We start from the raw sequence: 14,334 nt of genomic DNA on the forward strand, positions 1-14,334 counted from the left end.
CCTTTGGTCAGGTCCTGAAATCTACCATCTCATGATCACTGCTGATCACTGTTGCCACCCATATGTACTTCCCCTACTAGTTCCTTCAGCACTTGTACCAGGAAGTTATTTCCAACATTCTCCAAAAACTTCCTGGATTGTCTGTATACCGCTGTATTGGTCTCCCAACAGATGTCAGGATGATTAAAGTCCCCCACAAGAACCAGGGCCTGTGATCTGGAAGCGTCTCTTAGTTGTCTGAAGAAAGCCTTGTCTACCTCATCCGCCTGATCTGGTGGTCTAAAGCAGACACCAACCACAACACCACTTCTGTTGCTCCCGCCTCTAAACTTAACCCAAAGACTCTCAATAGGCTTTTCTCCCTCTATATACTGGATCTCTGAGCAATCATAGTGCTCTCTTACATATAGTGCAACTCCTCCTCCTTTTCTCCCCTGCCTGTTCTTCCTGAATAGTTACCTTCCATGACACTGCTCTAGTCATGTGAGTCATCCCACCAAGTCATCGTTATTCCAATCAAATCATAGTTCATTGACTGTGTCAAAGACCGGATGCTTTGTTAAAAGATCTGCTTGAAGAACTGTTTAGAGGAATTTCTGTGGCCTGTGTTATATGGGAGGTCACGCTAGAATGACTAGAGATAATCACAACAGTCCCTTCTGGTCCAGGAATCTATGGAAAAGTGTGGCCCTTATTTGGCAATCTTAGGATAGGACTGGGCTGTATGATTCTCTAATACAGCTAGCAGTTGTGTTTGTTGGGCATTCCTGAGGTACACTGACAGAGCAGCTTGGCATAGGAAAGCATGTGCCCTGGCCGCCTGTGCTGTACCATAGAGCAGTGGTTTTCAGATTACAGGTTGCAACCCAGTTCTGGGTCGTGGAATGTCAGACGCTGGGTCTCGTTGCTACAGAGGAATCAGGTGACTGGGGACGGGGAGTGCTAAGGCAGCTCCCTGCCTGTCCTGGCACTGCAGACTGCGCTGCACCCCAGAAACAGCCCGCAGCAGGCCCAGCTCCTAGAAGAGGCAGACAAGTGTACAGGCTCCTCCTGTTGGCTGAGAACCTGCTGCTGGATGCTTGTGGGGAGCAGCATGGTCTGCGGTGCCAGGAGAGGCAGGAAGCTGCCTTACCCCCCCTGCTGCACTGCTGACTGGGAACCACTCAAGATAAGCCCCTCCTGCCCCAGCCCTGACCCCTCCCCCAAAGCGGAAGCTGTCCTGCTCAGACCCATCCCAGAGCTCACACTTTAGTCCATTGTTTCTCAAACTGTGGGACCCGACCCCCTGGGGGGTTGCGAGCAACTTAGAGGGGGGTCATGAAATCACAAAGTTTGAGAACCCCTGCTTTAGTCAAAGGATATTGGCTCACACGCATCAACAATTTTCTTCAACTGGATTGTGAGTAAAAAAGTTTGAAAACTGCCGCTATAGGTTCGGGCCATCCATCAATGTTTCACCGGCATGGAATTCACGTATGTTCATAGGCATTTTAAGAAAACAGAATTTTTCTTGATTTTTTATTATTTACACACCTGCTCTAAAGCAATATTTTGCTTATTACTCTCTCCATGGCAAAGTTTTCATCCTTGCTCTCATTTTATTGCGTTTTCATGAACTTTTCAACTACCTTAACATTGGATCTAGGCTCCTCTTCAGCATGGTAACCTGAAGTCAGACATTACAATAAAAGATTCCCATTGCAGCTTAAAAATGCATTATGGTAATAGATGCCTGTGTTTCTGGTGGTGAACTATCCTGCAACCTAATGTGGCAGATGGAAGTACATTAACATCACTCAGTGCAGAAGCAACATTAGTTTCCAGTCATGTTTTCAAAAGGAGTCTTGGGTGCTGATTTAGGAGAGAAGTAGAAATCCTAAGGAAATGGCAGTTCTATTGTTTTCTTGGCTTTTTTTATTAACCAGGCAGTAGATAGTAAACCAAAGAACAGGTGTCATAAAACAGATATCCCGGCTGACTCATTATTCACAGTGGGATGGTCCACTGCCGTTGTAACTGGGGTGAAAGTTGAGTCTGTCGTAGAAGGTGATGAAGTTATCTGCGCCAGTCACGTAACTTTTCTCTATGTAGGTGTTGAGCCCATTATTCCTATACAGGCCACACTTACCAAGATTTTTTGAAAATGCATGTGAGGTAATGTTAAAAGAGGTCTGGAGGAGGGAGAAAAGCAAGAGGAAAAACTTTAGATACCCATATGAATAGCATCTCTGTATTTTTACAATAGCTAGGATATAATTACACAAGTTACCAAACTCCAGCTATGATCAGGGGCAGAAAGAACCTACATACCCACCGATTGTTTGCATATTTTTAAGCAAGAGTCTTTGGGCTCTAGGAAACATGTCCTAAATTTTGCAGAAACAAAGTTGATTTCTGCAGCACACCAATGGAGCAGACTGGAGAGGTTGCACCAACTTCAGCTAAATGCAGAACCGGCAATTCTTGAGTATACCTGTCTGTGACAGATGCATTGTGATATGCTATGTGTGAGTGGGGAGAAAAACTAGGGCCACCTTCTGAAGCTTCAGGCATTGGTCAGCACCATGTGCTTTTGGTTAGGATTTATTTTTTTCACTTTGGCAATCCCTGTGTTCCAACTTGGCTCGTCTGATTATTTTTTTATGCACTAGTAGCAGTATAATTGGGGGGGTGTTTGTGAATAAACACCGTGTTCTCTTTGGCATCAGACTTCAGCCACAAGTGGCTAGAGACTCAATTTGTTTATGTGGAGAGGGGAGACATATGTCTAATTTAAAATGTTATCTACTCCATTGTGTTTCAAAAGAGGTTCTAGAACCGTGGTGAGCAACCTGCAGCCCATTTGGGGTTCTATGTGTGGCCCATGATACTTTTTATTTACTGTTGCTTAGAAGCGAAGTTGTAATCGGCTAATCGAGAAATCGACAGAATTTCAGTTGATAAGGGGGGAAACTGCAGAGCCGCAGCGGAGTTAACTCCAGCCCCGAGAGATAACCCCATGGCGGCTCCGCCTTTTAAATGTATTAAGAGCCGCCAAGCTCTTAGTACATTTAGAAGGCAGAGGTGTAGCAGGGGACCGGATGCAAGCCTGGAATCAGCTGATTGCCGGCTTGCATCTGCTCCTCCATCCCCTGCCCCCTGAGACAGTGCTGGGGGAACCATGCTCCCCCCAGCACTGGCTCCTACTTCTTTCCCCTGCTAGAGGCAGCAAAAGGTAAAGGGAGAAGAAACTAGTCGAGTCACTACTTGAATACCCAATATGCATATGCTTATGGGCTACGTCTACACTGGCACCCTTTTCCGGAAATGCTTAAAACAGAACAGTTTTCCGTTATAAGTATTTCCAGAAAAAGCACATCTACATTGGCAGGATGCTTTTCCAGTAAAGCACTTTTTCCAGAAAAGCGTCTGTGGCCAATGTAGACACACTTTTCCGGAAAATAGCCCCGATCGTCATTTTCGCGATCGGGGCTTTTTTCCGGAAAAGACTACTGTGCTGTCTACACTGGCCCTTTTCTGGAACAGTTTTTCCGGAAAAGAACTTTTGCCCGAACGGGAGCAGAATAATTTTTTCCAGAAAAACACTGACAATTTTACAGTAGATCGTCATTGCTTTTCTGGAAAAGCAAGCGGTCAGTGTAGACAGCTGGCAAGTTACACTGGAAAAGCGGCTGCTTTTGCGGAATAAGTGGCCCAGTGTAGACACAGCCACTGGGTACTCGGCTAGTTGCTTACATCACTATTGCCCACATGCAGGGTTGCCAGATTCCGCTGACTTCAATCCATGTTGGTTTTTTTCCCACCAGTATTACTAAAGTGACACACACATGAAGCCAGGGCACATGAAGTGAGGTGTGTGCTGACTGTATATAACATTGTGAGATCTGTGCACTCCCTCTGAATCCAATCAAAGCTGCTACAGTTCATTCGGTACCCCTGCAAATACTAGATATGCACGCGTAGTTAGCAAAACTATCCTATCCTGGTAGACCCGTGTTTCTTAAACTTTTTAAGACCAAGGAACACCAAACAATAATTTTTTTTATGAGGAACACCAAAGATTTTTTGTTGAGGGGAAAAAAAAGTCGCCTGCCCCTTTAAGGGTGGCCATTTTGAATTCTGTTGTTCTCCGCGGCACACCGGTGCACCGTGGAACACAGTTTAACAAACACTGTGGTAGACCATCTTGGTTACAATAATCTTGTGGCTCACTAAGAGAAAAGAGGACCACTTATGGAGCCTGGTCACTAACCTAGGTTGCCCATCGCTGTTCTAGGTCATTGCATTTGCCCCCTTTTAAACCATTGAGTCTTTTCTTTCTAACCCTGCTATACTGTAAAATGTGCTGTTGGAGACACTGAAATTTCTGGGTGGGATTTTTCAAAAGCCCCTAGGCAACATGAGAGCATATATCTTTCTGAAAGTCACTTAGGGGCTACTGAAAATGCCACCTTCTGATTTCAAAGATTTGGTGAGACCAACAAAATTAAAATAGAACTATGATGATGCCCCTCCATTTTTCCTGCAATATATTACTGCATTTTTCCTTTGTAAGAGGCTGGAGTGGTAACATGAAATAAAAATGTTAATAGCCATTGAAAAATTAGCTTATTGGGTGTTATACAGGAGATCTAAATTTGAACCATTGCTGGTCTGGATTGAAAGCACTCAAATTTAACAAAAGATATGAGAAAATAAATTTTATCCATCAGAATTCTTCCTTGCTCCCCTTCTCCTAACTACTTTTTAGTATTATTTTGTGCCTGCATTCTGGCTGGCTGTGGCCGTGCACACATGGCTTCCCTCCCCAGTTTGCTCATGCCAGGAGCGAGCGATACTTGGGTTCAGGAGGGTGAGTAAACGCTAAGTGCCCGCAGGATAATATATGTATTTTAAAATACTGCAAGGGATAGATGCTTCCGTAAGGAAGGTAATGTGTCAGCTCTAACTGAATTGACAGATTTTTAAACAAAGGAACCAAGCAAAAAGCATGACTTTTTTTTTAAGTACTTCCACAGATAAAACAAATATTCAGTGCATGCCTAGAGTTCGCTTAAAAGGTAAGATTGATCCACACTGTAATTAGCTTTGTGTTGCATATACTTACTGGCATTTCATGTACAGTAGGTGCTTTACTTCCATAGGTCTGGTTGGTGGTCCTGTACATTGGATGAGGCTCCCTCGTTCTACACAATAGAAGGTAATTTTACTTGGAATGGTTTCTTTCATACACATTGTATCCCACAGCACTCTACAGCATTAAATGGTATCGATTATGGAGATAAATTACAGCAACAGATGGGCATTAAGTGCAGACAAAGTTGAAAAGATGCTTTTGGGATGAGATGGGGAATATATAAGGTGAGGAGAGATGAGAGGGCATTTCTAAGTGGTATAGGCTGCTAAGCAGCTGGTCTTTCACCAACAGTGAGACTGAGGGAGCAGAGAGGGACTGTCTGCTACAGAAACAGCAAGGAAAGGTTCCTGGAGGAATTTAAAAACAAGGAAAATTCTACACAATCTGCACTCTGGAAAGCTGGGATCTGAATGAAGCTGTAGCAAAGCATGCTGGGGACCTCTGGCCATGGTGGCTAATCATGGAGCACCTCCTAGAAGCAGTTCAGGTCTTAAAATGGGTATCTATTTTCAGAGTCTTGCCAACAGCATGACGATGCCACAGGATCACAGGGCGTTGTTGCAAAATGTGGCCACCTCTGGATGTGTGGTGAACCCCTCCCACTGTGCATGCCGCTTTTGCTCATCACACAAGTTATATCAGCTTCCTTACCTGTAGCCCTGAAACCATCCAGGGTGGTTGAACCGGGGTGGCAAATCATCACTAACTCTGTAGTAATCACTGGTTCTCTGGGACCAACCCACTTCTGCCTCTTTTTCACTGGTGGCCGATGCTTCCGGCAGATGTTCCTGGTGCATTTTGAGCTAAGGCCTTTGGGGACTCTGCTGATCCAAGCTGGACAAAGAGGCAGGAAAATGACCAGGCACAAAGGAAAATGGGAGGGTGCTTAAGTAACAAACTGTCTGTTGCTAAGAGACAGGCTGTAACTTGGCAACAAAGTTCTTAAAGGCACAGTACGCTTTTATCTTATTTTGGTTTTTTATTTTTACACAAGGACCCAGCTTACAAATGCTTTTCTTGCACTCCACTGAGAGTAGTCTCTTGAGGTCTGGGGACCAGAGAGAAGCAGGTATGAGGAAGGCCCATTTGCTGACCCATGTTGTCTCATTGTTTCCTTGTGCTCCCGTCTGTCTCCTAATGGGATTTGAGCCTTTAGGTACTAGTGCAGTCCAAACTAGGGATGTGAATGGTTAACCAGTAAGCATCAGCCAGTAAGGTAACAGGTAACAGGCAGGAGTGATCCAGAGCAGCCTCCTCCCCATGTAATCGGATGACCATTTAAACAAGATCTGATGTGTAACTCGTTAACTAATTAAATGGGATTTTACCTCCCTAGTCAAAGCCATATATCCTACAACTTATTTGTGAAAAAGGGTTGGATCTGACGAGCAGTCATTTTGCTCACTGATCAATCCTATTGTTTCTAGGGCTTCACACATGTTCTGGTCTCTGTAGAAACCCAATAGGCCCAGAATAGGAATTCCAGCTGACACATGCTATATGGCAGGGAGGTTTTAGAATCATAGAATAATAGGACTGGAAGGGACCTCAAGAGGTCATCGAGTCCAGCCCCCCACCCTCAAGGCAGGACCAAGCTCCACCTACACCATCCCTGACAGATGTCTATCTAACCTGTTCTTAAATATCTCCAGAGAGGGAGATTCCACCACCTCCCTTGGCAATTTATTCCAATATTTGACCACCCTGACAATTAGGAATTTTTTCCTAATGTCCAATCTAAACCTCCCCTGCTGCACTTTAAGCCCATTACTCCTTGTCCTGTCCTCAGAAACCAAGAGCAAGAGGAACAAATTTTCTCCTTCCTCCTTGTGACACCCTTTTAGATATTTGAAAACCGCTATCATGTCCCCCCTTAATCTTCTTTTTTCCAAACTAAACAAGCCCAGTTCATGAAGCCTGGCTTCATCGGTCATGTTCTCTAGACCTTTAATCATTCTTGTCACTCTTCTCTGTACCCTTTCCAATTTTTTGCAGTGGCTACCTTTCACAGGTCACTCCTGGAAGCAGTCAAAGGTGCACCCAGGGCCAGACTAACACAGCTGAGGCCTATGTCAAGTTTAAGAGGCCCTATAGCATTACCAAAAAAGGATATTATTCTAAGAGAAAGGACAATGAAAATAGAAATAATAAAGTGTTATATTTGCGTATTATATACAGGATACCACTACAAATTAGTCATGTTTTGTATTTAGAGCAGGGGTCGGGAACCGAAGGCCAGGGACTGGAAGTGACCTCTGGCTCGCCTGGATCCAGCCCCTGAGGCTCAGGGCTTCCCCCCAGCATCAGGGGGCTGGGGCAGGCACTCCAGCCCTCCAAAACAAAGTCCCCCACAGGCTGGCGTGCCAGCACTGGCTTCCCACTGCAGTGGGGGGAAAAGCCCTGAGCCCTGCAGGCGATAGGCAAGTTGGGTCTGGATCCAACCCACAAGCAGGGGAGGAAGCAGCTAATGAGCAGTCCTCTCCTGCACCCAGCTCCTGCCCAGATCCACCACCTCCCTTTCGGTCCTGCACCCACCTCCCACTCGGTCTGCTCCTGGACCTTCCCAGCCCTCTACTGCACCCTCCCTTTTGCCCAGACCCCACTCCTTGAGCCTGCCTCCCTATTACCCTGAGCCCTCCCCCCTGCCCCCCCTTGTGCAAGGGGAATAGGTGGAGTCTTTCTGCTTCTCAGTTGGGGGCCATGTCAGTGAGATGCGGGGGTGGGTTTTTTTTGGGGGGGGGGTGTTTGTTTTGCTTCTCACTTGTGTGCGGCCCCCAGCTGACTTCCCCCTGGGTCCCGACCCCCCAAAAGTCCCTCCCCTCTAAAGGAGAGGCATCGCCTGGTCCAAGGCCCTGACTTTAATTGCCTAGGGGGGGGATCCCCACGTGTCCCCCTCCCTGCCTCCCGCCCAGTCCCGGCTGCTGCCTGGGAGCCGGGCGTCTGCATTCTCCCCGCGGCAGAGCGCTCGCTGGGCCGGGAGCGGAGCGAGGGCAGCGGGCGGAGCTGCGGGGCGGGCCCGGCTGCGCGCAGAGGAAGCGGAAAGGGCCGGGGCCGGTGCAGGGACCGTGCTGTGCCCAGGACATGGCCGCGGCCAGGCTGCTGCGGGCGGGTGAGGCTGGGAGCCGGGGCTGGGCAGCGGGAGCCTTGTCTTCAAAGCGGAGCTGGCTCCTGCTTGTAGGGGCTGAGGCTTTAAGACCCCCCCCCCCCCTTATACACACACACACACGCTCCCTGCCTGCCAGAGCAGACAAAGGGCCGAGCTTTTACAGGCGCTGACACTCTGTGCCTCAGTTTCCCCCCTCCCCATGCCTCAGTTTCCCCCCCTTTGGGAAAGGAAGGGGGGTGGTTCGAATGTTAACCTCTGTTTCAAGGTCCGCGGAAGGGTTTTGGGAGGGGCTTTGGGTTCTGCAGACGGGTGCGGCTGGGGGTTATCGGCGGGTTTGGTCCCCCTAACTCCTTGTTGAAGGCTTTTTGTTTCCTGTCCCCCTTCTCTCCATGGGCAGTCGCCCCCAGGTTTAGGGGCCTTGAGTCCCTGGGGAAAGCGGCCCCCAGGACCTCCCAGCTCAGCAGTCGACTTTACGGAACTCTTCTTGCTCCAGAAGCAAATCCTCCAGCAGACCCCAATGGTAAGATTCCCCCCACGGCTACGTCTACACTGGCCCCTTTTCCGGAAGGGGCATGTTAATTTCAGCTATCGTAATAGGGAAATCCGCGGGGGATTTAAATATCCCCCGCGGCATTTAAATAAAAATGTCCGCCGCTTTTTTCCGGCTTTTAGAAAAGCCGGAAAAGAGCGTCTACACTGGCCCCGATCCTCCGGAAAAAGCGCCCTTTTCCGGAGGATCTTCAAAGTAGTAATAAGATCCTCCGGAAAAGGGCGCTTTTTCCGGAGGATCGGGGCCAGTGTAGATGCTCTTGAAAAAAGCGGCGGACATTTTTATTTAAATGCCGCGGGGGATATTTAAATCCCCCGCGGATTTCCCTATTACGATAGCTGAAATTAACATGCCCCTTCCGGAAAAGGGGCCAGTGTAGACATAGCCCACCTGTTTCAGGAGAGTGAGAGGAATCAGCCTATTCGGCTGATACTGACCAAAGACAGTTGAAATAAGCCAACCATCTCTCTCTGGTAGCCACCAAGTTTGCTTTTCGCCAGAGGATCATGTATCTTGTGAGCATCTTTTCTAAGCCAAATTGACTATTTAGTTTTCAGATTGCATACGCATGTGTTATTCAGTACATTTGATTCCCCTCTGACCATGTGCCTAGCAGAGGAAGGATCACTTCATGCCTGAGATTTGGGCTCAAAAGTCAGGATTCCTGAGAGCTGTTCCCTGTTCTGCCACAGACTTCCCATATGACGTAGGGCAAGTCACTTAACCTAGCCGTACCTCTCTACTCTGAGATAAATAATATGAGCCTGAAAGCCTAAAAGCATTAAGATACCTGGATGGAAGGGATGGCGTAAACTCACTATCCACCCTATGCGTACCCCAACATTGTGCTGTTATTGGCAATCAGTTACTAGACAACACTCTTCTTTTACAACACAACCGAACCTCTGTGCCGCACAAACTGGGACCGGAGCTCTAACCTCTCGCTGTCCTTCTTTCAGCTATTAATGAGAAGCTCATCACTGAGCCCCTCAAGCACTCGGACTTCTTCAACGTGAAAGAGCTCTTCTCCCTGAAAGATCTCTTCGATGCCAGAGTGCACTTGGGGCACAAAGAAGGGTGCCGTCATCGGTCAGTTTCAGAACTTGATGTGTGGAGCCTTGAGGTTGAGCCATTAACCGTTGAGACAATGGGTCTATTTCCATTGCCTCTTGATTGGGTCTTTGGTGAAAAGAAGGGGAGGATTCTTTGCCCTGAAAAGTGTTTGCAAGGTGGTTCCTTCCTAAGGTCTTTGACAATAAGTCTGTGCTTGACTGCGGTCGCACGGAGAAGGGTTATTTTATTTCAGGGGTGGGCAATAATTTTCGTATTTTGGTACACGGTCATGGGCTGGCTCCACCCCCAGAGGGGCGGGGCCTAGGGCAGGAGGGGCAGGGCTGAGGACTCTCCTTCCCCCAGAGTTGTCTACGGCCAGAAACTTTGAATTAAAAACACAACAAAGAGCTCCCGGCTCTGCTGCTACTGCATTGCCTGGCAATCGCCCAGGGTTACTGCAGCTATTTAAAGGGCTTGAGGCTCTGGCTCCTGCCGGGGTAGTGCCATGAGCGGGAGCCCTTTAAAGAGCTGCAGCAACCCTGGGCGGCTGCAAGGCAACATGGTAGCGGCAAAGCTGCAAGCCCTTTAAATTGCTAGGATTTAATGGGCTTATGGCTCCAGCCCTAAGTCATTTCAATAGGATCCTGCTGCCTGAGCCACCACCTGGAAATTGAGTGCACAGGCAGCAGGACATAAATAGAAAGTGGCCAGGTGCCGTCCAGGGGTTGGATCAAAGTGTTAGGCGGGCCGGAGCTGGACCCTAGGCCGCATCTTGCCCAGCCCTGTGTTGTTTGATGTCTCGTGCAGCATTGTAAGCTAAAGATTGTAGGGGTCCAAAGGGTTCTTACTGCAAATATTCTGGCATTCCAGTGAGTTGATCGAGAACCAAAGTAAGACCCTGGTTCACCTGGGCGAACCCCTGTCTATCAGGGTGTGATAGAATGATCTGTATGGCTAGGACCTCAACTGCCCTTTCCCTTAAATAAAATACAGGACTATGTCGCACTTTAAAGACTAACAAGATGGTTTATTAGATGATGAGCTTTTGTGGGCCAGATCTGAGGAAGTGGGTCTGGCCCACGAAAGCTCATCATTTAATAAACCATCTTGTTAGTCTTTAAAGTGCTACATTGTCCTGTATTTTGTTTCAGCTACACCAGACTAACACGGCCACATTTCTATCACTTTCCCTTAAATGGAACCTGGGAATTGCCAGATAAGATCAAACCCAAAATCCATCTAGCTCAGTGTCCTGCCTCTGACAGCAGCTAGCAGCGGAAGAAGATGCAAGAAGGCAATTACAGAATAACCTGACTGCTGGGAAACTTTCTTCCTGACTCCCTTTGGTTAGAGCAGGGGTGGGGAACCTACAGCCCAAAGGCCGGATCTGGCCCTTGGCTTATTTAGATCTGGCCCCCGAGGCTCACTCCTGCACTGCCTCCTGCCCAGACACACCAACCCCCAACTCATTACTGCACCCTAACCCCACACTGCAAACCCACTTCCTGGCAGTCCCCTCCCACACATTGAAGCCCTCATTTTTGACCCCACCCCAGAGCCTCACTTGAGTGAGGTAGATTTTTTTTTTTTTGGCTTCTCATTTTTGTGTGGCCCCCAACTGATTTTTTTTTTCTGTGGGTCAATGGCCCCCGGCCCAAAAAAGTTTCCCCGCCCCTGGGTTAGAGGCTGACAGATGCCCTGACAGAGGAGAGTTTCTGTAGGGACAGGGAGCGTTTGGAAACGTTAGTCAAAAACTAAAAATGATCCGAGTTCTTTGTGTCCCATTCTCCTTCCTCTCCTACCCCCAGGTTTATGGAGCCGTATATCTTTGGCTGCCGCCTCGAGCAGGACATCATCGACTTGGATCAGACAGTGAAACACCTCCAGCTGGCTCTGAACTTCACAGCCCACGTCGCCTACCGCAAAGGGATCATCCTCTTTGTCAGCCGCAACCGTCAGTTTGGCCACCTGGTGGAGGTCACGGCCAAGGACTGCGGAGAGTACGCCCACACCCGCTACTGGCAGGGGGGCTTGCTGACCAACGCCCACGTCCAGTACGGGAGCGGGATTCGCTTGCCCGACCTCATCATCTTCATCAGCACCCTGAACAACGTCTTCGAGCCACACGTGGCCGTTCGGGATGCCGCCAAGATGAACATCCCCACGGTGGGAGTGGTGGACACGAACTGCAACCCCTCCATCATCACGTACCCCATCCCTGGGAACGACGACAGCCCCCTGGCAGTGGAACTCTATTGCAAGCTCTTTAAGATGACCATTACTCGCGCCAAGAACAAAAGGAAGCAGATGGAGGTTTTGTATGGACTGCAAAACAAAGCAGAGAGCGGTTAAAGCAGCCTCATGCCCAGGTGCAAAATCTGCAAGCTGGGTGAGGGTGAGCAGCTGGTGATCTTTGACTTGTCGGCAGCCTGTATACAGCCTGGGTGGAAGGGAGAGGAGGATGGGAACGCGAGCTCCCATCTTAGCTCTGATCCAGCTCCCACTGAAGGCAGTGGAAGTATTAACATGACCTTGAGTGAGAATTGGATTGGGTGCTAGAAGAGATCCCAGGTACTAGCAGCCCTCCCTCTGCTGTCAATCTTCTGTGCACATCTGTGATTCGTAACTTGCCAAACAATAAAAAGTGTAACTGCATTTGTCAATATCGGTCGCCTCTGGGTGCCACTCCCCTTCCCCCCCCCCCCCCCCAAAAGAAGCCAGAGCAACTAGAACTATTCAAAGCTAAATAGGATAGGAATGTCCAGTTCTCTTCGCTTCTATTTGTCTCTTACACAAGAAGGAACATGTAAAACATCTGTCTTCTGAGTTCCCTCCTCCCTCAAACGTATTGTGAATTTAACTGGATTTAAGTTCCCATTCCCTCTCCTCTCACTTCTCTCTAGGACAAAATAAAATGTACCTTCTTTTTTGCATGGAAATGTGTTTTATTAAATGAAAGATGAGAAATCCCTTACAAAAGCTGACTGAATGTCATTGGTTGGGGGAGAGCAAAGAGTCTCTAGGCTAATCAATACCAAGTCTGAGTCAGGTGTTATGTCATAGGCTAAGAATAAATTGTATCGTACCCTAAAATATAGCTAGCAAAAGGTCCACTCTTTAAAGTCTCGCTATCCGCATGAAATCTGGTGAGTTTAAAAATGAGTTAAGTAGTTTCAGGTCCTGCGTTTGCCCCCAAGAGACCAGGCTCCTTTTTGTTTGAAAATCTTAAGAATGATCATACTGGGTCAGAGCAATGGTCCATCTAGCCCAGTGTGCTGCCTTGGAGAGTAGCCGGTGCCAGAAGTTTCAGAGGCAATAAATAGAATTGGGTAATTACTGAGTAATTTATCCTATTCTCCAATAAGGACGTCAACGTGTAGTTGACTACCCAATTAACCGATAAGCCTGGGCTTATCGGTTAATCCTGTTGACGACACACACATTCCCTCCTCCCCCCGCATTAAGCTGGCTCCCCATGAACATTGGATCCTGTTCCCACCCCACCTGCTGCTGCCTCTGATAGAGAGGCAGCAGCGCACAGCGTGAGGGGGGCAGGAGGGAGCCGGTACACGTGGGGAGTTGGCTCTGCAGAGCTGCCTCCCCCCCCCACACACACACACTGCTGCCTCTATCACAGGCAGCAGCACGATGTGGGGGACAAGGGAGGCTACTCCATGGGATGCCATTTACACGTTTACGCAAACACATTTTAACATCCCTAGTTTAGGGACATGCAGCACATGGGGTTCCACCATTAACAACACAGGCTAATAGCCACTGATGGATCTACCCTCCATGAATTTCTCCTTTTTGAAGATGTTTATATTCTTCTCACCCAGAAGTCATTCTGTTGCCCTAATTTTATTGCCCTTCTCTGCTTTGTTTTCTCCAAGTCTAATCTATTGTTTTTGAGAGAGGAGGTGAGCAGAACTGCCCTCAGTATTCAATACCATGGATTTAGAAAGGGCAAAAGTTCTACTCTTTAAAGTCTTGCTATCCGTGTGAAATCTGGTGAGTTTAAAAGTAGTTTCGGGTTCTGCATTTCCCTCCCCTCCCCCCCACGAGTGACCCAGGCTCATTGTTGTAGCTTGAAAATCCTAAGAATGTCTCCTAATCTTCTTAGCTTTTTTGACTGTCATTGCATAGATATTTTCAGGGAACTGTCCATGATGAATTAGATCTCCTGAGTGGGGGTAACTAATTTAAGCCCCATTATTTTGTACGTGTAGTTGGGGTTACGTTTTCCATTTTGCATTGCTTTGCACTTATCAACATTGAATTTTCATTGGTTGTTTTATTGCCCAGCCACCCACTTATGTGAGATCCCTTTACTCAGGGGTGGGACACCTATGGTCCGGGGGCCTCCGGCTTGTTTGGATCTGGCCCTCACGGTTCCTGCCCCCAGCTCTACAGCACCCCTAGCCCACTGATACACCCCCACTCTGTTCCTGCACCCTACCTCCTGCCCACCTCTCCCACCGCCAACCT

At 48.1% G+C, this 14,334-nt stretch overlaps 2 protein-coding genes across 2 annotated transcripts; one reads left to right on the forward strand and one right to left on the reverse strand.

The window, feature by feature from the left end:
• Nucleotides 1–1,891: 1,891 nt before the first annotated feature.
• PIERCE1 (piercer of microtubule wall 1) lies at nt 1,892–6,021 on the reverse strand. The gene is made up of 3 exons (XM_006120757.4): nt 5,789–6,021; nt 5,108–5,186; nt 1,892–2,171 (listed from the first exon to the last, which is right to left on the reverse strand). Exons 1-3 carry the CDS (start codon nt 5,932–5,934, stop codon nt 1,983–1,985), a joined length of 414 nt encoding a protein of 137 aa, XP_006120819.1. The 5' UTR covers nt 5,935–6,021; the 3' UTR covers nt 1,892–1,982.
• A 2,070-nt stretch (nt 6,022–8,091) lies between these two features.
• On the forward strand, nt 8,092–12,779 carry MRPS2 (mitochondrial ribosomal protein S2). The gene is made up of 4 exons (XM_006120758.4): nt 8,092–8,246; nt 8,641–8,763; nt 9,753–9,882; nt 11,655–12,779. Exons 1-4 carry the CDS (start codon nt 8,219–8,221, stop codon nt 12,196–12,198), a joined length of 825 nt encoding a protein of 274 aa, XP_006120820.1. The 5' UTR covers nt 8,092–8,218; the 3' UTR covers nt 12,199–12,779.
• Nucleotides 12,780–14,334: the final 1,555 nt, after the last annotated feature.

This window comes from Pelodiscus sinensis, chromosome 22 (assembly GCF_049634645.1).
Source record: "Pelodiscus sinensis isolate JC-2024 chromosome 22, ASM4963464v1, whole genome shotgun sequence".
Classification (NCBI taxonomy): domain Eukaryota; kingdom Metazoa; phylum Chordata; order Testudines; family Trionychidae; genus Pelodiscus; species Pelodiscus sinensis.

What these genes read in the sequence shown, in the direction of transcription:
- PIERCE1 (XM_006120757.4), bottom strand. Translation starts at nt 5,934, where the DNA reads ATGCACCAGGAACATCTGCCGGAAGCATCGGCCACCAGTGAAAAAGAG. An exon ending in GGATGGTTTCAGGGCTACAG is followed by an intron (nt 5,187 to 5,788) that starts GTAAGGAAGCTG and finishes TCTATTGTGTAG; the next exon opens with AACGAGGGAGCCTCATCCAA. An exon ending in CTACTGTACATGAAATGCCA is followed by an intron (nt 2,172 to 5,107) that starts GTAAGTATATGC and finishes TCCCTCCTCCAG; the next exon opens with ACCTCTTTTAACATTACCTC.
- MRPS2 (XM_006120758.4), top strand. Translation starts at nt 8,219, where the DNA reads ATGGCCGCGGCCAGGCTGCTGCGGGCGG. An exon ending in TCCTCCAGCAGACCCCAATG is followed by an intron (nt 8,764 to 9,752) that starts GTAAGATTCCCC and finishes TCCTTCTTTCAG; the next exon opens with CTATTAATGAGAAGCTCATC. An exon ending in AAAGAAGGGTGCCGTCATCG is followed by an intron (nt 9,883 to 11,654) that starts GTCAGTTTCAGA and finishes TCCTACCCCCAG; the next exon opens with GTTTATGGAGCCGTATATCT.